Source organism: Phodopus roborovskii, unplaced genomic scaffold (assembly GCF_943737965.1).
Source record: "Phodopus roborovskii unplaced genomic scaffold, PHOROB, whole genome shotgun sequence".
Classification (NCBI taxonomy): Eukaryota; Metazoa; Chordata; class Mammalia; order Rodentia; family Cricetidae; genus Phodopus; species Phodopus roborovskii.
In genome coordinates this window covers 30,753,325-30,779,200 of record NW_026126482.1, presented here as the reverse complement: position 1 = coordinate 30,779,200, position 25,876 = coordinate 30,753,325, and the positions used below count along the sequence as shown (strand labels likewise).

The 25,876-nt window shown below is 38.4% G+C and overlaps 1 protein-coding gene across 1 annotated transcript in view; it reads right to left on the bottom strand.

Moving 5' to 3' along the window:
- The window catches only part of Cdkal1 (CDK5 regulatory subunit associated protein 1 like 1), a 541,752-nt gene that overhangs the window by 286,676 nt on the left and 229,200 nt on the right, over positions 1 to 25,876 (bottom strand). Inside the window, exon 9 of the mRNA XM_051194503.1 lies at positions 14,806 to 14,909. Within this exon, the coding sequence (XP_051050460.1) occupies positions 14,806 to 14,909 (104 nt within the window). The remainder of the gene's footprint in view (positions 1 to 14,805; positions 14,910 to 25,876) is intronic.

Genomic DNA, 25,876 nt, shown 5'->3' with positions numbered 1-25,876 from the left:
TTTTCATTCTTTCTTGGGCCTTTTGTAAATATTTGAAGCAACTACTCATTAACCATTGCACATCTACTCAGTCCTCCCGTATGGCCTGGAAACTGGAACTGGCTTTTCTTTTAGTTTGCTATCTGCTGGCCACACTAGAAAACCCCTGCTGCTTGGATTCAATCTGTCAAGGTTCAAATTATCCTCCAACTGAGAGCTAATCAAGGGCATCTGACCTGGTTTGCAAATAAACTAGGAACAAAAGTGGGTTTATTTTTTCTTTCTAGGGAGCCCTAGTTCTCATAAACTAAAGCAAAATACATGCACACCACGAATGCAATTGCTTAAAATTGGAAACAGGCACAACTGCCCACTGAAGGTGGACTGGATTTACCAGGCGCTTCAGAGGTACCCGTTTTCAAGCTATAAATTCATTTTGAATAGAAATTGGTTTGCAAATACATTCCAAATTAAAAGTCACAGTTCATTTAACACAAGTCTGAAACATGCAGAGAATGTAGATTTGAAGCACCAGCCTACCCCAATGAGGACACTGGAGATTTCAAGTATCTCCACTGATGCCAAGCTTCAAGTTGCTGGGTACACATGGCAGAATTAAGCTTTCGGCACCATTAACATCATCACTGTATCCACCTTATACAGACTTCTACACTATGAAATATGAAATGGCTTCCATGTTAAACTTTCCTGTTGCCTCTGCTCCCGCTATTACTGACAGGCCTCACTATGCACATTCTGACCTGGCTCTCTGTAACCCAGACTGGCTCTGAACTAACGATACCCCTGCGTCTGCCTTCTGGCTGCTCCATTAGCATCATGAATAGTTTCATGAACTAGTGAATGTGCATAAATGTAATATTGCTAAAACATCTCAATGCATTAAGGTTCCAGAGATAGAAATTACATCTTGGGTCTGAGGCTCGGGGTTCTTTTGATTACAATAGCTAATTAATCTTAGAAAACAGCCAATTAATCTTAGAAAACAGCCCAGGACAAGAAAGCTGGGGGGCAAGAGAAAAAACTCAGGATGTCATCCCAGAACATTCTGAGTGCAATTCTGTAAAGCATTTCCCTTAAATTGCTATCGGCTAACAAAATGACCAAGTTATTGTAATGCAGTTAGCCGCACTGCAGCAGTAATGCATTTGCAGCAGCTAGTACCCAAACATAGCACTTTCCCCAAGTGGTGACAGAAGACAAAGTGCACTAGTCAATCAGTGAAGAGCGCTGCATTTCAAACTCTTCCTCAGATAGAGAGCAGGACTCACGAGGCAAATGGAAGGATGTAATAAAAGGCCATAGAAAGGTAGAAGTACAAAGATTATCCCTGGTACCCAGTTCACAGACAACAGAAAGAGTCATAAAGCAGCATGGCATGGTATGCCATTTACAGTCCAAAACTCAGAGCATTCATCGAAAACATCACCACAAATGCAAATGAAAAAGGAAAACGAGGAAAAGAAACAGATGCATGATGATTCAACCTGGCTTAGGAAAGAGGGCTTTTTTTTTTTTTTTTTTTTTTTTTTTTGTTTAGCAGTTTTGTGAGGGGGGGGGTTAAGTTTAACTTTTATTATTTTTAATTCTGTATACAAGTGTGGGTCTATGTTTGGAACATTTCTGTGGAAACTGTTTCTTGTGGAGCTCAAGTTACAGGTGGTTGCCAGGTTGACACAGGTGCTAAAACTCAAAGAGGAGTAGTGCTCACTCTTAACAGCTGACCTATCTCTAGATTCCTGGAATCCATATTTAAGAAAACTCAGAAATACCATTTAACATATGATATCAAAAATTAGTTGACGCCCATTTGAGAAAAATCTAAGTTCACCCAAAATATATCCGGCCAAAATTCTGGTTTCCTTTCTACAATATCCTAGGTAACACTGCTACTATTCTTATATAACTTAGTACTCCAATATTTTATTGAAAAATGAAGACACCTCGTTTTATAATTTTAAAACAACTCCTAGTTAGAAATTAGTCATTGTTGATTCTAATATTCCAGCATTAATGAGAGAAAATTCAAAATATAAATAGCACTGTCTTCATATTCCAAATCCTCTACTTAAGAGGTAGGCAACAAAAGTTTGTTAAATAAATAGTAGAAACAATTGAAAAGCATACACTCTGACCTCAGCTAATGTGCCATTTTAAAAAATTATCATTCTCTTGTATTTATTCTAAGTTAACTGTTTTAAAGGTCATCAATTTAAGTCCAGAAATGTGCAATAAAATGCAAAATGTTAGGCAACCTGAGCAAAAACACAGGTTTTCAAAATGTATACAGAGAGCTATTTTTCATATGACTAAAATATTTATGAATTTACAAAAAGCATACATTACTTCCAAAGCAAAGACTACTTCCAAAAATGTTGCCGGATACATTTAAATGTTGAGCTAATCATGTTAGAGAAGTTATTTAAAAATCTTTATTCAATTTATTCTCCACTTAACACCGAGCCAAGCTCCTCCCACCTCCTCTCTTTTTTACATAAACTAATTACATAGTGAATTACATCTGAAAGTCAGTGCAATCATAACTAAAGGTCAGAGCATCAAATATAAGTTATTTCAAGTCTGAGAAATAAAGCCCAGATGTTACTACAACGAACAAATATAGATATAAAAATGGAAATGAATTCACTTAGAGTTTATGGCAACCCCATTTTTTTTAAAAGAAAAGGGTCTTTTCTTTTGAATCATTTTCTTCAGCGATTCCTATGTAAAAGATTACCTTTGTTTCAAATATTCTCTACTTTGCTATTATTTGTTTAGGCAGTACAGACGGGTATATATTAATATTCACATGTGTCCAATCTACATCTTCTCCCCTAAATGACCTACATCTGTGCATAATTCATCTTTCCTTACCATTAAGGATTAAACTTGAGGGTCCAGATGTATACAAAGTTCCTTCTGAGAATTGTTCCCTACCTCTGGCTGCTAAGGCTTCCTATCTAGTTATGAGAAGTATCACAGTACACAGCATACACTCATTCAAAACACATTCACTGAACATGAATCTCAACAGGTAGATAAGTGAGCCCCAGACATCCCTCACTGCCAAGGTGGTCATGTAAAAGGCATAAGTAGACCATTCTATATCTAGCAAGCCCTGTCACCACAGATTAAAAAAAGAACTCTGTATGGCTGGGACACACCATGCTGCAAAATGACATGAGATGATGGCTGAAGAATAGCCATGAGACCAAGACATGAAGGGTCATGCAAATCATGTCATTCCCTAGGAACTTTCTACCTCGAGTCTCAGTGGGTAGAAAGACACCTAAGACACCATCTATCAAGATCAACTAAGAGTTTAAAAATGCAGACTTCGAGGCCTTAACCTCAACAACCAGTATAGCATTCCCATGTCAACAAAATCTCCATGCAATTTGCATATAGTTCACAATAGGGAAAATGCATTTAAAGTCTGTTGTTTGTTCTTAAAAGGTAACCCAGGTATGGACAAGTGAAACCATGCATGAGTGCATACACACGCATACATTAAAAACAAGTTTAAATAACACAAAGTAATTCTCAGGCAGTGGCTTGTTTTCTCAGGTCCTTCCTCCTTGTTCATTCTTTGAGTGTAGTCAGATAAACCAAAGTATGTTTTCCACTACATAAGAATGTAGTAAGATTAGGATTACAGTTTTAAGAATTGCTGTCCTATCACCAGGAACTGTTAAGAGTGGAAAAGGGCCAAGCTCACAGAAGCAGTGACTCTTGGCTTCCAGTGTAAGGCACTGTGCTTACTGATAATGCTGGGATTGGATAACTGCACAGTTCTTTGTCGTTTGGATCAGAAATAGGATAGCTGCAGTTCTGCTTCCACAGTGGTTGTTTCAGTGACCTTAAGAAAGCCATTTATTCTTTTTCCTAGTCAGTTTTCCCACCTGGAAGCTAAAAATGAAGCATACTTAATAGGCAAGCTTTGTGGAAGCTGCCAGGACAAAGCTGTGTCTGAGAGACTTGGAAGACGCTGACTACTTGGTTCCTTCCTGTTATTGGGGATCTAAAAGAAGATGACAAAGAAGAAGGTCCTGGGACAACAAGACACTGCCAAAGAATAAAGCTGCATTCTTTACAACTTTTTATCCTCTGTTACTTCAATGTTTCCTCTAAAGCAGAAACAATATTTTATATCTTCCTCTTTACTCATTGTAATCTTTCTATTAAGCTGGTGAGAATACCTGTTTAACTAATCAATGGGTTCTAAGGATTTGGCATGAGAGATGTAATATATTAGGCCCATAAAATAGTTGCTGGGGGAGGTAGATGATTAAAATGATAATTTATAAATTAATAGGTTCCAATGGCTCTTTTCTTTATGTGATATGCTGCTTTCTTTTCAAAGAAAAGGACAACAGGATCCTCCATCCTCCAAAAGAATGAACAAAGAACCATGTTGCCAGGAGTCTAAGTCTTAAATTTTTATTGAGATTATAATAAAATTATATTTCTCCCTCCTCTTTCCTCTCTCCAAAACCTCCTATATACCCTTCCCTGCTCTCCTTAAAATTTTGGCCTCATCTTCATTAACTATCATTGCATGAATATATGTATGACAAGGTTTCCATAAGTATCCCAGGCTGATCTGAAACTTGACATCCCCTGATTCATCCTCCTGAGTCCTGGGACTACAGACAGGCACCACCTAACATGGCATCTTACCAAATCGACAGTCATGCAAAAAGCCACCAAGAAACCTTTCAAGAAAAGAAGTAAAGGCTTTGGAGACAGAATAGCTAGTAAAGTGCCTACAGCAAAACCATAGTGAGCTGAGTTTGGATCCCAGAACACATAAAAACTATGATGATGGTGTGAGTCCATCACCCACGACCAAGGAAGTGGGGGTGAGAAGACCCATTGGAGCTCACTTTCGAGACAGCCTACACAAATCAATGAGCTCCAGGTTCAGTGAAAGATCCCATCTCAAAAATGAAGTGGAAGACAACCTCTGAACTCTATATACATGTACACACATATACATGGACACATACATGCAAATACACACACACACACACACACACACACACACACACACACAGTAAGAAGAGAACTATTAGGTTAAATGAGTAAGGAGAGAATGCTGAAGCTAGGGACTAAGTCTTTGCTTTGTGTTTGTAGTTGAAGATGTGATCTCTCAACTTCCTGCTTCTGTTGCTATGATGGAGTCCTATCACTTTGGAACCATAAGCCAGAAGAAACTCTTATTTCTATAAGTTGTCTTAATCATGGTGTCTTATTACAGCAACAGAAAGGAATAAATACAAGTCTAATTAGTTCATTACCACTGATCAAGGGATTATTTCCATAATACAGGGCATGTTTGTTTTATAAAACATGTTTAAGGGAGTTAAAGGTCTCTTGATTCTGGTAATTATAAGAAATTCTGCTTTCAAAGAATCAACTCATCCTCATTTAAATACAAGATACTTAAGAAAAGAAACTTTGCTAAAATCAAAAACTAGGCCCAGAAAATATCTGGGCATTTATTCCCAAACTTACTCCCTTAGTCTATTGAGACAACTAATTACAAAGTATCTTAGAATAAGTGATTTATAAACAGTACATACTTATTACTCACAGTTCTGGAGGCTGAAAAACCACAAACAAGGGCCAGCAACTTCAGCACCTAATGAAGGAAGATTCATGCTCTACTTCAAGGATGGAGCCTCTGGCTGCATTCTCATACATGGAGGGGCTCATGAGGCAAGCCTCTAGACCAGAGATCACTTACAATGGCATCACATTGTCTGTGTTCACGGCCTAGTTACCTCCCTATACAACCTCCTAAGAACATCACAGAGAGATTTCACAGGAACACAGAAACTCTAGATGTTTACATCCATTCAGTCCATAGCAAGTACCTGGTGAACTACTAGAATCTTTTGGGGTAGATTTGTTAAATATGTCTTATAAAAGTTTCCACAAAGAATGGATAAAGGTACAATGATGTAAACATCATCTTTATCCACCATAAAATTCAAATCAAAGCTTGCATACCATTAAAAGGTGAGGTCTTAAGAAGCAAGAAAGGTCTTAGGGGCTCCTTTTCTTCCCTTCAATCAATAAATCCAGAGGACAAATCAACAAACTGCCACTGGAAACACACTGGCCCATACCAGACTGTCAGCAAGTCCTGGGGTGCCAGTTTTCAGAACTGTGAGTAAATAACTTTCTGTTTTGTAAACTACCAGGTGTGTGTCATTTATTTTGTTTATGCAATAATACCTTATTATATTTCCCTCACTGGCTTGGAACTCACTGTGAAAACCAAGCTAGCCATGAATTCACAGAGATCTACTTGCCTCTATCTCTGGAGTGCTGGTATTAACAGTAAGCCCCACTACTCCCTGCTATTTTGTTTGTTTTTGTGTCTTACGATATTATCTAGGCTAGTCTTGAAATCCAGAATTCAAGTGATCCTCCCCTTGCATAGATGGAAACCCGGGTATCTGCCACCATGTCCGGGAGTCTGTGCTGTTTTACAATAGCAACACAAATGTACCAACACAGCAAACCTGACATGGGAATAATAGAGCTGTTGCACACCTATTACATAGGAAAATTCAGGCCAGATTTTTTTGTTACCAGACAATACAGCAAATTTCTTCACTATTTTTATGGAGTGTTTTGATCAATAGTGGCATTAGTTAATCGGGATACTTTTTCAAACAAAGCTGCTGGACGTGGTCCCCATCTTCACCTTCACCTCAGGTATGTGAGATGATTCATTCCAGCATAATGCACAATACACAGGTACTGGATTACACATAAGTCCAGACATTAATACTTCAACAAAATTGTAGAATCCAGGGTTTAAGCCTGAGTTTAAGATTCACATCTATAATTACTACCTAACCAATATTCACTTTCTCCTTAACTAGAAACTCAACACATTAATAAGGTCAGGCTAGCTTTCATAGCTCCTCCTCCAGAGGAGAGAAAAAAAGTTATCTTCAATCTCAGCCCCAGCAAGACATGCCCAGGTTGCAGTAATGGCACAAATGTCATGAGAATTTCTCTGCTGGGAACGATACCTGTTCCACAAGATGGAATTCATACTTGCACAATGATGGGAGCCAAAAACCCATGGCTAGACAGGCCATAGAGCCTAAAGATGAGAGCATCTCTCAACACCTCATCCGAAAAGTTAGTTTTTTCAGTAAATGGTAATTAAGTCAAAGAACCACACTAGCCAAGGAGAAGAGACTAGGGGACGTCAGAGTGCTCATCCCTAAAGGGGGCATTTACATCAAACCTCCTCCTCCCAGGGCTCAGGTGTCATTGCAGAAAAAGGATGGAAAGATTGCAAGGGCTGCAAGGTGGTAGAAAATTACAATGGAATTATGTTTTCCAGATACAAAAGGATAATTCCATATGTAAAAGCAACAGTGCTGACAGCATGCACATACTGTGCAATGACAAGCCAAACAAAAATCCCAGCATGGAGGAGTAGGGAGGTAGGAAAGTCCACCCCCATCTATGGAGCATTGACAATTTATAGCTGCTGGGAGAGGAGGAATCCATTGTTGTTTTTAAGGGTATAGTCCTGACGGATTGAATACATTCACACTCAAAAACAGGCACCGAATAAATTGTACTTACTGGTTTCTTGCTTAATTATTTGAGGGCACAAAGTTGGGTAAATAGGAAAGGAGGATTGGGTCTCAGAAAAGTTGAGGCAGGTGATAAATATGATCAAAATACATTGTATGACATTCCCAAAGAATTATTATTTTATTATTATTATTATTATTATTATTATTATTATTATTATAAGAACTAACCTTACGGATGTAAGGCAGTGGTAGTGCCTAAGTTCTCAGGGCTCTGAACTGGATTTCTATACACACACACACACACAAACACACACACACAAACACACACACACTTGCGGTGCATAATTATATAATCACTTCCTTAATCACTAAATACATTTATTCATCAGCTTTCTCTTACTCAACTGTAGTTTCACTGTTGGGTTTTCTAACCTCTGGCTTTCACCCTCCTCTTGTTAATGCTATCAGAAATGATGCATTAAAGGGCATGAGTTTCCAAGCCAGCAACCTAAATCAAACTTTTTCTTATATCACAAGCAGTAAGAAATGTGTTAGAACTGACCAAGAGATATAAAGAGCATATGGAGGGCAACAAATAACAAGAAATACAGGAATTTATAACCTCTGCAGACAGCCAAGGTCCCACTAACAAACATTGTTTTTCATGCAGAAAATTGTGCTCACCATACATGACATTGTGTAAGGGTGTTTACGGCAATTTAATATCCACGGGAGCAGGAGAAGAAATTTAATAAGTTTTCAAATGAAATGAACTGACAGCCAGTGTGAGAAACTGCAGACTCTGCAGAAAGAGCACGAGCTGTTGGCATCACAATGTAGTGCTTCTTCCCAGAAACATCCCACGAAGGTCAGGTTCAGAAACCACCAGGTAACAGGATCACGGTCACAGCTTTCCAGGGTGGTTAAAATTCCCCCCAAACAACCTTCCCATCTAACGTACAGCTTTCAAAGTTCAGAGAAAGTATCCCAGAAACACAACAGCCTCAATTCAAACTCTGAAAACAAACCCTTGGGGAGCTTCTGTCCCATTGTCACCCAGAATAATTTGCAAAATGCTGTTAAGAATGTGCAAAACCAAAGCAAATGCATATTTATGTACATTAATGTGGAGCTAAGTGCGCATTCCCAATTGATAAAACAGTAGATACTTGTGAACTGTTAGGAAATGGTTTTCCACAGTTATTTCTCAGCTTTAAATCGAGGAGAGTAGGAAAGCCATCACCACTAAACATCCATGTCATACAATCAAGTCTGTGTTCAATTAACTGCACTAGATGAACACCTGAAGACAAGTGCCTCTTACTGTTCATTTTTGAAACTTGTTTTCCATGCCACATTTTCCTTACATGCCCCCAAGCTGCACATGGAATTACATGAGGCATTATCATTTCTGGATTAGCCATTTATCCAACACTCACTAAGTCCTGGGCAAACCCATACACAGCACCACATATGCTTGAACCTACAAAAACCACCCAGGACTGATCATACCATATATTGATATCACATACTTGAACCTAATAGCAGAAATACAAACTGGTCACAACAAATGTCCAAGAAATATGTGTTGAGTGAACAGAACAGGAGCCATATAGTTCCAATAACTACTTTAACTCAGGACCACATTGGAGTTTTTGTTCTCATAGGCCAATAGCATAACATAACCCACAAGATTCCAAATGGTATCTGAGGTCTTAAGAGTCATCAGAGTTGAGCATGGCTGAACAAACAGGGCCAGTGGCCAGTGAGATTCTACATAGAGATCATTATTAAGTAGGCTGACTACAACGGAGTAGCAGTGTTAGGTAAGTTGGAGAGAGATACAAAGGCTACCAATTTGCTGCATTCAGGTATGTTTTCAAAATCCAAAGTGCCTGTTTTAAATTTAAAAAAATAAAAAGTCAGTAAGCTTTTACCCTAAGATTTGATTCACTGTTCTGTATACTTTAACTTTCATTATTGCAAAACCAGGTGTAGAAATACATGCCCATAATGCCAAATTTTTTAAGGCAAAGTCAGGAGGATCAGAAGTACAAGGTCATTCTCCGCTACATGGCAAGTTGTAGGCCTGCTAGGGCTATGTGAGACCTTGCCTCCTTACTCGCACTTGGTACCTTTTCCATGAACAAAGAAGAGTGCCTGGAAACACAGTCTGTGTGGTTTTAATCTTTTGAATCCCTACCCTTAGCAAAGTAAGTACTCAATAACTGTCAGCTGTGTCTTCAGTCCTATCTGGATGATGACAAATGAGCCTGTTAAGTCTTCCAATCCTCCAAACATGTAGATGTCTCACAGTACACTTGCCTTCGTGTGCTCATGAAATTACAGAACTTTCTCTTGCCTTGTTTTTCTAAACAGACCAGGATTCCCAGGCTGGTAAAACGATCTTGCCTCTTTCAAAGAGAGCTGCTTTACGCAGCTTTCATTTTCATAGTTCATTACATATAATCATTTAATGTGTGGTACTTAAATCCCTTCTACAGTTGACATTGTATAGCAAATGAATGTAATCTATAGGAGCCATTTACTTAATTATTTTATTTGAATATTGCACAAATGAAAAGATAAGGGAGGTAGACATTTAACTGCTATATAAATTAATAGAATGCCATTATTGGTCCTTTTTTATATTGGAGCAAAATCATTATATGGTAATCATCACTAGAGGTGATAGGCAAATGGGGGCTTCATGTAAGCTCCACAACTGAGCAATTTAGATAATACAACAGAAAATCCAATATTGCTCCCAGCATTAACTATTCAACGTAGCAGGAAGCAAGGTCTTCTCTTTGCTTTTCACAATTAATCTTGGCCATAACAGGCAGTGTGCTCTTTACCAGCCTTGGGCTCTGAATTTGATTTTTAAAACTTCAACAGTAATCCTGAAATAACTAGGCATCAAGAAATTGTCTTCCTGTTCTGAATGCTTCATCATAATTTACATTACATCTGTAACTGGCTAACGCCACTTACCTTGCAAGAGCTTTTCAGATTTATGACGGCAGAAAAAGGGTGGTGGTTGGGGAACACACAACGCACAAATGAGATCTAGAAAAGCACACGATAACTGTGAAAACAGCCCATCCATCATCCCCACATTTTGATTCGGAGACAGGAATGGAAGGTGCTGTTTCCACACCACTCACCCTGCACGCACGCACGCACACACACACACACACACACACACACACACACACACACACACACAGGTTTGCTCCATTGAGAACACAACTGAAACTGATTGATTAGCTGCAAGAGAAAAATCAATACAAATATCCTAGAAAACACTAGTCTGTGAATTTAATCTGGCCCCAACAAAGTCCTGATCACTGTTTGGCATGTTTTTCTAGATGTCTAAAAATGTGGCTACAAGGAACCCAGCAATCCCAGCCCAGGGACCACAGCTAATCCGCATAATTTCATTAAAAAGAAAAAAAAAAATCCTGCCTCAGCAGAGAAGAGGCAGGGAGAGCAATTTCCCAATACACAAAAGTAGATCTATGTCAAAATGACAATGACTGAGGTGAGTGAGAAGAAAAGGAAAGCAACTAAGGAAACAACTAAATATACACATGCTATATATACAACAGGAATGAAGGGTTCTATTTAGGAAATATAAGCTCGACTTCAAAGCTGCCCACTCAAAAGTTCTTTAGTGCTCATTTGGCAGGTAAATTCAGAAGCAGCACATTCAACACTATAGGAGGCCATTTTATTCAGAATGGTTCCCTGAGTAATTTATTCTCTCTTCTGAGTGCTGCTTGCCTGTCAACTGGCCTTTAGTTTGCACATTTACAATGGAGATAGGAGATATTTTGTATTAATATTTCATGAATATGCTTATCATATGTTCTATTACATGACAAGAAGCCTGGGTTCTAATCCTTGTCTACACAAGTTTAGTTTTTTGGTTTGTTGTTTGTTTGTTTGTTTGTTTGTTTTTGTTTTTTAAATAGGTTATATTATTGGCACACAGAAGTCATTAAACAAAAGTTAAAAAGGAAAGAAAGAAAATGCCACTGAAACAGACTGTAGTGACAAGTATCTGCAATTCTAGCACTTTTTAGGCAAAAGCTAGAAGATTATTACAGATTTGAGGCCAGCCTGGTCCACATAGCAAGGTCAATGACCCAAATAGCAAGACCTTGTCTCAAAACAAACAAACAAACAAACAACAACAACAAAAAAAACAAAAAACAAAAAAGAGAGCCAAAAGAAAGGGAGGGAAAGGCTTATAGCTCAAAGAACATGAGTTATTAAAGAATCAACAAAAGTCGTAGAAATATCAAAATGTGACATTTCTTCCATTATGTTTCCTGTAAAATTATCATTTGTGATTTGAAAATGCAGACTTTAGAATTCTATGAGACTCTTAAAGTTTCAAGGTCTTATGCAGAAACAAACCCAACCAATGAGTTTATATTTGATATTTCTTAGGATGAGATGAAAAAAAATGCATTTTTCAAACTCAGAAAATGAGAAGTGACTGTCATATTTACATAGTTCACCTATAGAGATTTTACTCTTAAAACATATTTTAAAGCAAAAATAAAGCCTACACCTGCTACAGATGTTACAATGTTTTACCCAAATTATTTTTCCCCCTTGGATTGATTTTAAATTCCTTTACTGTAAGTAACCTATCTACTTCATTCCCTTTCACACAGCCAACAACTTATACATGTCTAGAATTATACAACTGATAATGCTAAATTGGCAGTGAGGAGTCACTCCAGCTTGCAGAGGTCAGATAGCCTTTTCAGATCACCTGGCCAGAGCAGTGTTTTAAGCTCAAACTGCCTACAGCAACCCTCCTGCACACAGTGGTTCCCTTAGCAAGGTATGCATGACCTCAGTGCTATAGCAACAAAGAAACATGGCAGTCAAATGAGTCACCAACCTAAGAGCAGGGTCTAGGTTTCAACTCTAAGATACAGATAACAAGATAATAAGTTTCAAGGCTACATTTCAAACATCCAGTTCAGAATGAAAATAACACACAAATAAATAATGGCAATGATGGCACGATCTCCTGGAACTTTCTTCATATGCCACAGCTAACTGTTGCTAATCTTGGATAAGCTGAGTCACTCCTCATCACTAGGCCAGCTTTGCACAGCTGACACTACCAAGGAACCACAGAAGAAACTGCCTCGTGCTGCTGCTCAGACAAGAAATCAGACTGCTGAGCTGGAAGAGATTACAAACGTTCCCTAACCAATTTATAAAATCCATGTTCCTTTCTCTTTAATTATTTATGAGACACAAGTGGGTTCATATAAAGTCATGATGCAATCCTATCAGAAGTAAGGATCAACAATGAAAGAATAAAGACAATTCTTCACTTCCTGAACCATCATTTTGTAGTTTTATATTTTTCATTTTTATCAAGTAAAATGAGATAGGTTTCTAAAAATCTGTGAAATTTCAGAATGTTGAGTACTGCTTCCTACAACTTCTAATTAAAAGAGGTGCATTGCAGAATATTTGTTTAACTATGCAAAGATGTGTTGTATTTGTTTGACTATGTAAAGTGCTGCATTTGTTTATGTTGTGGAATATTTGTTTAACTATGTAAAAGTAAAGATGTGTTGCATTTGTTTAATTATATAAAGATGTGTTGCTGTTTTACCTTGACTGCCTAAGGCACCTGACTGGCCTAAGAAAAAGGTGAACTGCCAATATCAAGAGAGGCGGTACAGGTACAACTTCCAGGCAAAGAAAGTAAGTAGGAGGAGAAATTTAGGCCCAAGAATGAAAGAAAAGGAGACAGCAAAGAGATGCCAGGGACCAGGAAGATACAGAAGAAGCAGGAAAGGACAGAAGGAAGGGGAGGGAAGGAGGGGGGGAGGGAGTGAGGGAGGAAGGAAGGAAGGAAGGAAGGAAGGAAGGAAGGAAGGAAGGAAGGAAAGAAGAAAGGAAGGAAAGAAGGAAGGAAGGAAGGAAGGAAGGAAGGCAAAATGTAGATGGAATATAAACTGGTTAAATTAAGTTGAAAGAGCTAAGCTAAAGCTGAGAATTCATAATTAATAATAAGTCTCCATGTCTTTATTTAGAAGCTGGTTGGTACAGCAAAGAAAATTCCAACTACAGTAGTTGATACATATATCAGACACACTTAAAATCCCCATCATCAGACAGAAACATGGAAAGGCAAGCACCAGTTAAAAGCGCCAGACAGGATGACCAGGTGCATAAATAAAGGCTTCTACCCAAACTCTTGCCTCTTCTGAAAAATGCTCCCAGGAATCTTGCTGAAGAAAAGACAATCTCCCAGAACACATAAAAATCTAAACTAAAAACAGTGTTATCAAGAACCAACAAGCTGCCTTTGTTTCTTATCAGCACTTGTTGAATGTGAACATGGAAAAAGAGTAAGTTAAAAATAAACGGTTAAAAAATTGGTTTTTATGTCACCACGGCTATGCTTTACTCTATTGCATGAAACAATCCACATTCGTGTTGATAAAAGCTTTAAATAGACTGAATAAAGAAATGTGTTTGGAATGCAAATATTATAACATTCAGAGTTTGAGTACTGAACACAGTTTTCCAAGTTACTTGCTAAAAGGAAAAGTAATTGCCAGTAACTATTAACCCACAAGATGGGGAGACAATAGACTAACTGCAAGTTGGGTGTAAAAACATACCACTGTTATATGCACAGATTAAAATAAAGACAAAGGAGGAAGGTCATGGTCTAAGCAGTTATGTGTCAAAACAACTGTGATTCGTGGTAAAGATAAGCTTTACTATTTGCTCAGGGCAGGAGGTATGATTCAGAGGGCAGAAAGCAGCCCAGAGGACTGATCCTCTCAGGGCTCTCCCCAGTATCAGTACTCCTCAACCCACAGCTGTGGGTTTTCACAAAAACCCTAACAAATTTCAGAGTTGTGTGGATGAGTGATTGACTGATTTCTTTCTTTCACTTATTCATCTCTTATTTTCCCTTTACCATACATATCTATATATGGGTGATGCTGCAATGTGCTGTTTGCCTGAGAGTGGTTACATGGAAAAGTCATAGAGGACCATAATTAAAATAAATATGGCTTGGATGATTAATTTGATACTATCCTCTGTTAGCTGAGCAGACCCATTTAAACTTCAGACAGTTAAAGAAACTGGAACCTTTTTAAAAGGAAGCATTGCTTAGAAGATGAATATGACTTCTTGAGAGACTGATTTCATACATAATTCTAGAATCTCTTACCTTGAAAGGATTGCTTGGCTCTCTCTACAAGTTCATCAATGGGATAGCTGGCCAGGTTTCCTCTGGCATGTTTAGTTTTGCAGTAGGTACAAGCATTGAGACACCTGTTCAAATGATGGCAATAAATAAGGCTCAAAAACTTTAAGACACGGCATACATAAACTGATAGGCAAAACAGTGCACTGACATTTTAGTAACATTTGCTTAATTTATATGAGATACAAAAATAATTATCTACATGATTCATATTTAACTTCCATGAGGAGCAGAATTGGGAATCCTTGTGACTTTTAACTGTGAGAGAATGATCACAGAAAGCCACAGATTATCCTGAACACACACATCTACATGGAGAAAAATTTATAAATACTTTAAATGATTAGACACACATATCTAAGAAAACACAAATTTATAAACCTCAAAATTAATCAAACGAAATTCAAAACACAGCACTTTGGGGGGGGGGGGTTACACTACCAGTAATTGGGGGGGGGCAGCTATCAAATAACTAGAAAAATTTTAGTATTAACTTATATGCAGACTTTTAGGGATATTATTATATTCATTGAAATTTTAACTGATGATTTAAAAATGAATGAATAGGCAACAGCATTTGTATCAGAAGATTTTAGATTATTTTTCCCTCCATGGAAAACTATTAAGATGCTCCCATGAGCATTTTGGGAGTTACATCAGCAGTGAAAACAAACAGGACAACAATAGTACCTGAGAGACATGAGGGGGGGAGTTATTATTGTCCATACTAGAATATTGAGACCTTTAGCTTTGAAATACAATTTAAATAAAAAAAAATACCAAATAAAAGAGACAATTCTTAACATATGAACAAATGAAGAACCCTGAAAAAACAAAAATTGTCTCTCCTCAGTGTCCAGCATCCACTATAAGGAATAAGACCCTCAAAAGACCATTATTACACAAATGTTTCAAGTATTCACATTATAAACATCAGAGTTTGATAAATGAACAGCACAAACATGATTCTGCCAGTATATACCTGTGAGATATGTATGAATCACTCTCCTTAGTAGTCAAACCAACAAGGATTAATGTCTGATAGTTTTGCATATAACTCTACGGAATAGTAACATTGTACATTTTGAAATGTACTTTACTATTTAAACAACCACTGATCACTAAGTTTCAACACTGTTCCTCCCAAGCAATTTACATTTAATTTTAAAAATTGGGAGCCTTTTGTAATTTTGGAAGAATGATACTTGGCTTTGCTGTCCACAGAGAATAACCCTTCTGTTTCCTCCTGACTAAGGAGAAATCTGTTAGATTAGGCACACAGGAGTTCCTTTAGTCATGTCTGTGCAGGGAGATGGGGACAGGGCATATTATCAACAATATCCACCTCAAAAAGTAAGTCTCCCAAAGTTATAGAACAGCTCTTGTTCAAGTCCAGGCTTGTCAGATTTCAACTTTATAGTTATTCCCTATGACCATGCCCTTGGAAAAAAATGTACATCAAACATCCTTGGGGTGGAGTGATAGAGTCTATGTTTAACAGAAATGACACTCTGTGCTCCATTTCTAACATTCCAGCATCAAAACCAACAAACACACACCCAAAACAACAATAGCAGCCATCCTTGAAACATACAAAGAAAGACGGTCCTCATCCAGCAGGAGCTAAGGTAATGCAGCATAATTTGACAGCACTTATTCTCCTCCATAAAACCATTTGTTTGAAATATGCATTTCTCTGCTTTAGTTTTGAGGGATCTGAAGTCAGGTTTCCTGTCTGGACTGGCCCATGCTTGTACTTTGCATTCCTGCTGTCGTCTGTTTTCTGTTTCTCATCTTCTAGCTGAGTCTATGGGTAAAATGTATCACCTCATATGACTTGTTCTGTTTCAAATTCTGGAACTCAATTCCCAGTGCTGTTCTGGGTACACTGGGAGGCCAGTGTGCTCTCCTTCTTTTCCTCAAGTGTTCTCATAGACCTGGGATTCCCCTCTGATTGCCATTCACTGAAATCAGCACTGTTCCAGGCAAGCTGCCACTTCAAGCTCTAATGCTACTTCAGGGACCATGCTCTCCTCTTCTTTGTCCCTTCTAGATGAAGGGTACTGAGAAATCAACGGACAATCTTGAGAAAAGCCACTAAGACTTCTGACTAGCGTTGCTTCTTACAGGGTCAGAAGGGGAAATGGGAAGTAGGGAAGGGAAAGAAATGTTTTAAACAAAACGTGGGTGCACTGATACAGGTGAGCCATGTAAAAAAGATTTTACTGTTGGTAAATTTCAAGTACCAGTCACAAGGTATTTTGTACAACTAGTGTTAAGTAAAATTAAGGAAATGTATTAAGTTTAGATTACCAGGTGACAGATATGTCAAACTCTGTAGAACAGCTTAGCTTAAAAGCAGGTGTGGAAACCAAATTACATTTTCCTACTGTCTTATTCAATAACAGCAGAGGCACAGCCTCTCCAAGTGAAAGTGTTTATGAAAATGTACTAAAAGTGGAAATAAGTGATATTCCAAAACAATTCTAATAGTCATAAAGCTAGGAAATATAAATACTACATTAGGAATTCAAAATACTCTTCACTCAACTGTCCTGCCTCAATCGTTGATGAGACATTTTTGGGTTTTAAATTTTCATTTACAAGATAGATTTTAATTCTCATAAATTCCTCTGTGTGTGTGCTTACCATTGATAGTGACCTTAAACTTAACAATTCCAAAGTGCACATTTCGGCAAACATGGCACAACAGAACCAACTCAGGTAGTAAGTCTTATGTCTAACTAATAGGAGGGGTCTATTACAGAGAAAAAACACAATGCTAAGGCAGAGAAGAATGAGCTTTTTGATGTTTCAAAACTTTTTTTTTTTTTTTTTTTTTTTTTTGCAGTCACCAGGAACTGTGTTGACCAATAATTTCAACACTTCAAACCTCCGTTAAAATAAGGGAATTCATAATAGACAGTTTCAATTGTCCTTAAGCAATTAAACAATTGTCCAAGAGTAAGAATTCTGAGCCAGTTTCTTCAACTGTCAGAAAACAAAAGATCTTTGAAGGCTCACTGCTGAAAGCCAAAACCAAACTTAGGTGGCCACTGAAGTACAAGATGCAGGAAACCCTCCACAGACCCTGGCTGTGGTGACAGAAGAGAAAGCCCAACACACCTACACATTTTGTGAGCTGGCTGTTGGCCAAGATACACTAACAGGCTCAAGAGCAGAGAGAGATTAGACTGAACTCAACAGTACAATCCCAAGACCAGAAAGAGCATGTGTGATAGAATATTTTTAGATTACATAAATTAAACAAATGAAATAACAATGAAAGTTCAAAAATCATGACATCCCAAAAGATTGCAACACAAGAAAATATGCTAACTCAATATGAAACCATTTGAAGCAAATCAAAACAACCCATAGCACCATCTTTTCAAGACCTTAGATACTGTAAGTTCTCCAGTAATTTACAAGCATAGTCACACTGTAAAAACATAGCCCATATTATCTGTTTTAAATATTGAGAAAGCTAACATGACTTAAGCTCCTGCTTCTCCTTGCTTCTTGGTCAAGAATAAATTTGAATATACAATACCTATTTAAGAATAAAGCATTAAGACTGAAGTATTAATTACCAAAATAAGGCAATGCAGTCCCTCCATATACTTTAATCCTATCTTATTTTTAATCAGTTGGTAGAATATAAAATCTTTTTAGAAGCTTCAAATGTGACAAAATAATAAGCTCTTAGGGATAGCTAAGTCTTGGAAAAGCTACACTGTTATCTGGCTGTCTTCTTCTATACTGAGGTATTATCATGCAAAAGAAAAAGAAAAATCTAAGAAAGAAAATGTTTGAAGGATATAGGTGAGAGAGACTTAGCTGTTGATAACATCTATTGTGCCTCCTCAACAGGATTTTAAAGAATTTTTCCAAAGAAAAATAACCAAGTGTTTGAACTATTAAGCAAATACAGGAGACACTATCAGCAGATTGATGAGGTCTTCAGGGGGAAAATAAAATGCTGGTTTGCCAAGGCTGAAACCCTAAGCAAAGGAAATGGAGCACCAGAAACACAGCAGAAGTGAGGCTCCAGAATAAGGACATCTTCAACCTTCTGAGAGCAGGACTCCCAGCAGAAATGATGCCTTCCACCCTTATCACTGACGGTCTGTTCTCTAAAAAGCCTGAGCTCCCAGGATAACTCAGCATCATCTTCAATTGTGCCCTATCATTACTTCCCTCTCCTGTGTATAAAAAAAATTAGATTATAGAGGCTGCACCTCCATTCCCCTTACTTCATCCCTATTAGCTCCATTCTTTGCATCAAAGGGATAAATTAATGGATTTTCACTTCCACGGATTTCAACTCCATTTCTTTCACCTGAAAGGATTATTCCTATGGCTAGTACCCATCTACTCCCATAAAATTCAAGATCTTTAAAATAAATTTGGTAGGAATAGCAGATGATAATAACAAGAGAGGATTACTGCATGCTTGCCAGACACTGTTAGGCATTTTACATAATAAAGAGGCAAGATGAATTATCTGGATCTTTCATAAAGGCAACTAAGCTCAAAAGGATTATAAATTGTGCCTAAAGCGACAGAGTTAAGTCAGACTCAATTTCTTCCTCTCTTCTTTCTGTGATGCTGGACACCACACCCAGGACCTCAAACACATTAAGCTTGTACTATTATAACTCCAGTCCTAGACCCAATCCATCTTATCAGAAATATCCACAGCACAAATTGTATTCTGTGCTGTTCTAATGACGCAAAAACTAAGTCTCTGTGAGAATACAGACTGACAGTATGAGACTTTAAAAACCTTACAGTTGGGGGAGGGGGAGATGGTGAGATGCCTTACTGAGCAAGAGTTCTTGCTGCACAACAGAGGGGACTTTAGTTCAAATCCATAACACTGATATAAAAAAACAAGGTATAGCTACCCATGCAACTATAAACCATGTAGTATGGCAGGACAGAGACAGGAGGCCTGCTAAAGATTTGGGCCCCAAGCTTAGCTCAGGTTCATTGAAAGATAGCATCTGAATGGCATAAGGAAGAGGCTTATAAAATCAGACGCTCTGGTCTTTACATGTGCCCATGTATCTACAGACACCACACATATATACAAACAAATTAAAATCTTTCAATTGCCTTATGAAGAATGCAGCAAGTTTTACAGTGTGCCAGTGCCTTTAACACAACCTTTCTATACCACTGAAATATCAACAATACTTGATGCTACTCAAGAGTTCACAATGGACTGGACCAATTAGTTATTAGTCATACTCTCTAATCAGTTAGATGTGATAAACAGGGAAGTCCTCAGTAAGACACACATAGATAGGGAAACAGAAGACACCACGTTCTGCAACAAGAATTTTATATAAAGGTAAACTAGCTTGTTCTGCCACTACTGTTTTTTAAAGTTTTTTTGTTTTGTTTTGTTTTTTTAATCTTTGAGGATTACATCATATCCCCTTTCCTTTTCTTCCCTCTGAATTCTCCCACATATCCTTCACATTTCTTTTTCAAACCCATGGCTTCTTTTTTCATTAATTGTTGCTACACACACACACACACACACACAGCTACACTTCTGAACCAGCTTACAGAACTCTGGACTCTATAAATATATACATTCTACTGTTGTCCAAAATTTTATTTAATTAGTATATGAACCCCATGTATACCCAGTACAGACATCATCTTCTCATGTAAGACTTTATATATAGATGTTCCTTGATGTTAAGTTCAAATCTATTAATAGACAAAATATTTCAAGTTAAAGCCTAGCGAATCTAGTTAGTCTACAGGAACAGCAGAGCAGGGACATTGGAACCCTGGCTCACTGCTGCTGCTCAGCAAGGAGGGCACAGTACCAAATGCTGTTAGCCAGGGCTAGAACAAAATTTCGATGTGTGATTTCTAGGGAATAACACTTCACACCCTTGTCAAAAGTCTCAAGTCAAACACATCCCTGGGATCAATGTGATCCTGTAAAGTTTTTTGTTTTTTTTTTTTTTAAAGAAGACACAAACACCCTTTTCAAAAAATTAATAGCATAAGTAAGGGCTAGGTATAGCTGAATGGACAAATGAATGCTTAAACACACAAGAACATCAAACATCTGTGCACATGCAGGCACACACACATGGGGAAGAGAGTGGGGGAAGAGAAAAGAGAAGAGAGAGAGAAGAGAAAGAGAATCAGTCTTTGCCACTTCTATCCAAACCTCTTGTTCCGTGAGACTGCTTGTTTAGGGCTTGGCTTTCTATTTAGGCACAGATACCTGGCCCCTTTACTAGCTAGGCTTAATGAATAGAGTACGTAAGGATATAAACGGAACATGCTTCCATAAATACTTTTAGTAGTGGTGATATTACATATGTCTGAGGTAAATCCAAATTCATGAGATGATTAGGTGAGACACAGCATTTATTTCCTGTGAATTCACAGCACTGATCTGCTGTTAAGTACAAAACACTTGAAAACACTTGATAGTTACACTCACAGATATTCTAAGGTCATCATATGGGAAGTAATCAGCAGCAAAGACTGACCTCATTGATGATGATCCCATTGAGCCACATGCTAACCAAACCAACTCAACACTCTGAAGAACAGACATCAAGCTACAGCTGAAAATAAGAAACAGCAACAACACTGCTGCTTTTGCTTCCTCTGCAGATCTGAAGCCTGACCTGTGCCAAGGTGAAATCTATAGGAAACGCTGCTTGGATCTAATTCTATACTGTTTAACAGGTGCCCAATTTTGATGCCTAGGATAAAACATCCTGATAAAGGGGGGGGGGATTGTTATATCAAGTTTTGAAACTAGAAAGTTAATTTCAGATAGAGGTCTAACATGTAAGAATTTAAATTGTTTGGGTCAATAACAGAGTAATTTCCTGAGGAATAGAGATGAGGATTTTAAACAGAAAACAGAAAAGCAAAGCCTAGGCATGTATACAGTGGCCTGGCATTCATACCTCAACATATTCTCCAAATCTGAAGGAAAGGACTGGAAGAGAAATACTGAAAATTACAATACTTTAACTAGAATCCAATATCTGTCTCTACTTTTTGAACTGACTACAAAAAGCAGAACAAAGACAAATACTATTACCAGAGAGACAAAAGGAATGCCATAGCTCTGTGCTGTCCAGTCCCGGGCTATCATGTTGATACCCCCAAGGCATGTGAGACAAGGCATGTGAGAAGTGTACTTCCCTTTCAGGCCTTTAGTAAAGAGCAGTTCTGGGGAAGGGGTTTAGCAGATTCTTAAAAGCACTACCTCTGGGGGGGGGAGGGGAGGGGAGAGATGGCTCAGGAATTCAGAGCACTAGCTACATATGTAGCAGACCCAGGTTTGGTTACCAATACCCACATGGGACCTCACAACTTCATGTAACTCCGATTCTAGGGATTCAAGACACTTTTCTGGCCTCTGAGGGCACCAAGCATGCATTTGATACACACATATGCATGTAGGCAAACAGTTAAGCACACCTTTAATCCCAGCACTCGGGAGGCAGAGGCAGGTGGATCTCTGTGAGTTCGAGTGCCAGGATAGACTCCAAAGCAACACAGAGAAACCAGTCCGGGGGGGGGGCACTTTTAAAACAATAAACTTAATCATTTATGAAAGACTGCTAATTTTAGAAATATTAAGTCTGGAAAGGGAGAAATACATCTCAGATAAGAGAAATAAGTCAATTTAAGAACTCAAATGTTGGGGCTAGAGTTTATATCCATGGTATAGTATTTGCCAACCAAGCTGGAAACCCTGTATTCATTCCCAGAATACCCAACACAGTGGTTTGAAAGAGATATCCTGTATAGTGTCAGATATCGAACACTTGCTGCTGAGTTGATGGTGCTTGGGTCTAGGGGGTGTGGCCTTTCTGGAAGAAGTATAGCATTGGAGGCAGGCTTAAAGCTTTCAAATGTGCACACCACCAGCTGGCTGTTCTCTCTACTTCCTGCTCTGGTTCAAGAGAAAAGTCCACAGTTTTCTGGTTATGCCACCATGCATTTGCTCCACTATCATGGACTACTCTGGAATCGTAAGCCCAAATAAATCCTCTCTTCTATAACTTGCCTTAGCTCTGGTGCTTTATTGCAGTAATATAAAAGTACATAACACACCCACCCAGACAAAAACATCTGTTTTGAGATGAGTTAGTCAGGAGGAACTTATGAAGAAGTGGTAACAATCCCTCTGTTTAATGCTGATGCAGCTATCTGGTGGCAGAGGCAAAGTTGCAGTAGAAGAGACCTGAATCCTTCCTCTATTTCTTCCCAGCTGTTCTGGCATATAATTTGACATGGAATAGTCACAGCATAACCTCGACTTCCCTATTTCATTACCTGAATGGTGCTGCTTTTCCTTTTTTATATGTAAAACAATTTTGTGATACTATGTTCACAGCACACGTGAACATTATACTGTTGGTAATATGATAAGGGAATCCCTGCCCATCATGCAGACTTTGTAAGGGATTTGTCTGTTTGGTTTATTTCAAGGCTTTTCAGTCACCTGCTGGGGTGGCCTGTCCTATTCGCCTTTTCCATCATTTACTTTGAAGACAGAAGAGGAAAAGCCTGAGGGAGCAAAAACACATGGTGTCTTTTCGAACACTGGCTCAATAAGAAGGGCAGGAAGAAGGAGTTGTTAATACAAGGTCAAGGAAGCAGGCTCCTGCTACATAGTACATCGTCATCTTCTTAGGTGGCCTTCTGGGTTCCAGGGTTCAAGCTCTATTTTTTCCGGTGAGAAACTTGACAGTAAGGGGACATGGGGTACTACAGCTGCATCCACTGAAGTGGTCCTCTGATTTGAGGTTGGGAGTGGGATAGGAAGTTCATTTTTGCTTCGTAAGTATTGTTTTGTTTTGTTTTGTTCCACTCCTTCCTCCCACTTCCAGTTCCTACCAAATCCCCTTACTCTCTGTCAATCTTCTCATCTCTTCTATCATTTCCTACTACCCTTCTTTTAAAGTGAAGTGTTGCTGACTGTAATCACTGTGGTGCTTGCTTCAAACATAAATGAGTGACTCTTTAGCTAGACATTTCATGACCAGGAAGCATTACTACAGACCTCTTAGAGGGACCAAGGACCACGGAGAGATCCTAATCTTGGAGCTAGTGGAGACTCTGAGTGCTTCTACTCGGGAAGTAGTGATGTGATATCTCTGAAGTTCATGTTTTCCTGAGGAATATGAGCAGGTAAGGGTGTGGAGGTGTGTATGACTATCTAGGAGGGAAGAGAATGAATTACAGCAGGTTTGCACCAGAAAGGTATTTCCTCCTGATGGCCAGTTCTTCCTTGCATGTCTGAGTGAGCACTGCCAATCACCACACTATATATATATATATATATATATGTAAGTACTAAGAACTGACTCTGAATTCTCACTCAGCTGGGTGCATTTATGTGCATTGTGTTGTTGATCTCAGCTATGAGGATTGCAGCTTCATTAGAAGGGTGAGTTATGTTAGTAGATACTCAAGAGCAGTACTAATCGCAGTTACTCACCCATTTTCTTCCCTTTGCCTTCCTCACTGTCTAGTCTAGACACATAAATTTACCCTGTGTGCTCAAGCAATAAAATTACTTTAAATAAATAAAGAAAACTAAAGATTGTGTGCAAGTTGTGAGAGGGTATTGAGAAGTGCTTGTCTGTCTGAGAGAAAGGGGGATGAATTATACTGCATTTGGCTAGATTCCACCCAGCAATTAATCTAACCCTCTTAGAGGGGGTGGGGAGAGAAGAAGAGAGCCAGCAAGATTTTGTTCAAGAATCTACTTTTCTCTCATGTAGTTTAAAAAGCTCAAAAGTAATACATGCCAGAACCTGCACAGGAGTACACAGTATGGCTCATTCAAACATTCCACTCCCCGTTCAATGAATGCTGAGTCTGGGGAAGTATGTTCAACCAAAGTCAGTTGGCACTCAGCATTCACATAGAAGCTGCCATTAGCACAAGACAGTACATAGGGCAAAATTCCTATCAAGGAAATGCACTGAACATTCCTGGGGAGATACTGCTTTATGCTTGCAATGGAACATTTCTGTTCTAGAAATTGTGACCAGATTACAAACTGGGCCATTTGATCCTTAGACTGTAAGGGGGAAATACAGTGAAAAAGTTTCAAGTAGAGATACATAGACCAAATAATCAACATTCTTACTAACATCCATCATTAACACTAAAGAAACAACTAAATTTTAAACCCTCTTTAACCATGAAAAATATTTCTGGAGACAGAATCTCTCTATGTAGCCAGGCTGGCCTAACTCAGGGTCCTCCTTTTTCAGCTAGGATGACAGGTGTGTGCCACCACATCTAACTCTGGGACAATCTTTAACTTTTGCAATTTTTCTAGTTGCCAACTTTCAGAATGCTTGGTATTAGGTCACACCAGGTAGAAACAATGAAGAAACAGTCCCTTCATCAAACACAAAAGAATTACAGAACAGGTATACAACCAAGGCCCTGTAGAAAGGACTGTGTAGAGAATTGTTCAAATTTCTGAATTTGTGGGAAATCAAAAGAAAAAGAAATAGAGATTAAAAACTTCAAACATATACTCGCCAAAGTCATTATTCTAATTTTACAGCTAAAAAAAAATAAATAAAAACCACCCAATTTGTATAATAGATCCCAAGAAGAAAAACACAGATTGAAATTCAGCTTAATACTGCCACGGCAACCTTTCTTCCTTGTAAAGACAGCATTACAGTATACACAGGCCCCCATCCATCTGTAACCCTAACCCTCCAGAAGAAGCCTGGAAGTATAGAAAGCAGAGGGGAGTCCAGAGGTGTGGCCCATTTCCCATATTCTGGGGGAAGACAATTCATTTTCATTGTAGTCTTGCTATTTTAAATGTTAGTTTATATCAAATTTTAAAATTGGTCTCAGATGTTTCTAAAGCTCATCTACTTAAAGAGAATCGCTGTGAGACACACCATACAAGTTCACCATCTTTGTGAGCAGAACGTGAACTATCTAATCTCTGGCAGCAGCTCAGCACTGTATTCCCTCCATCAACCAATGA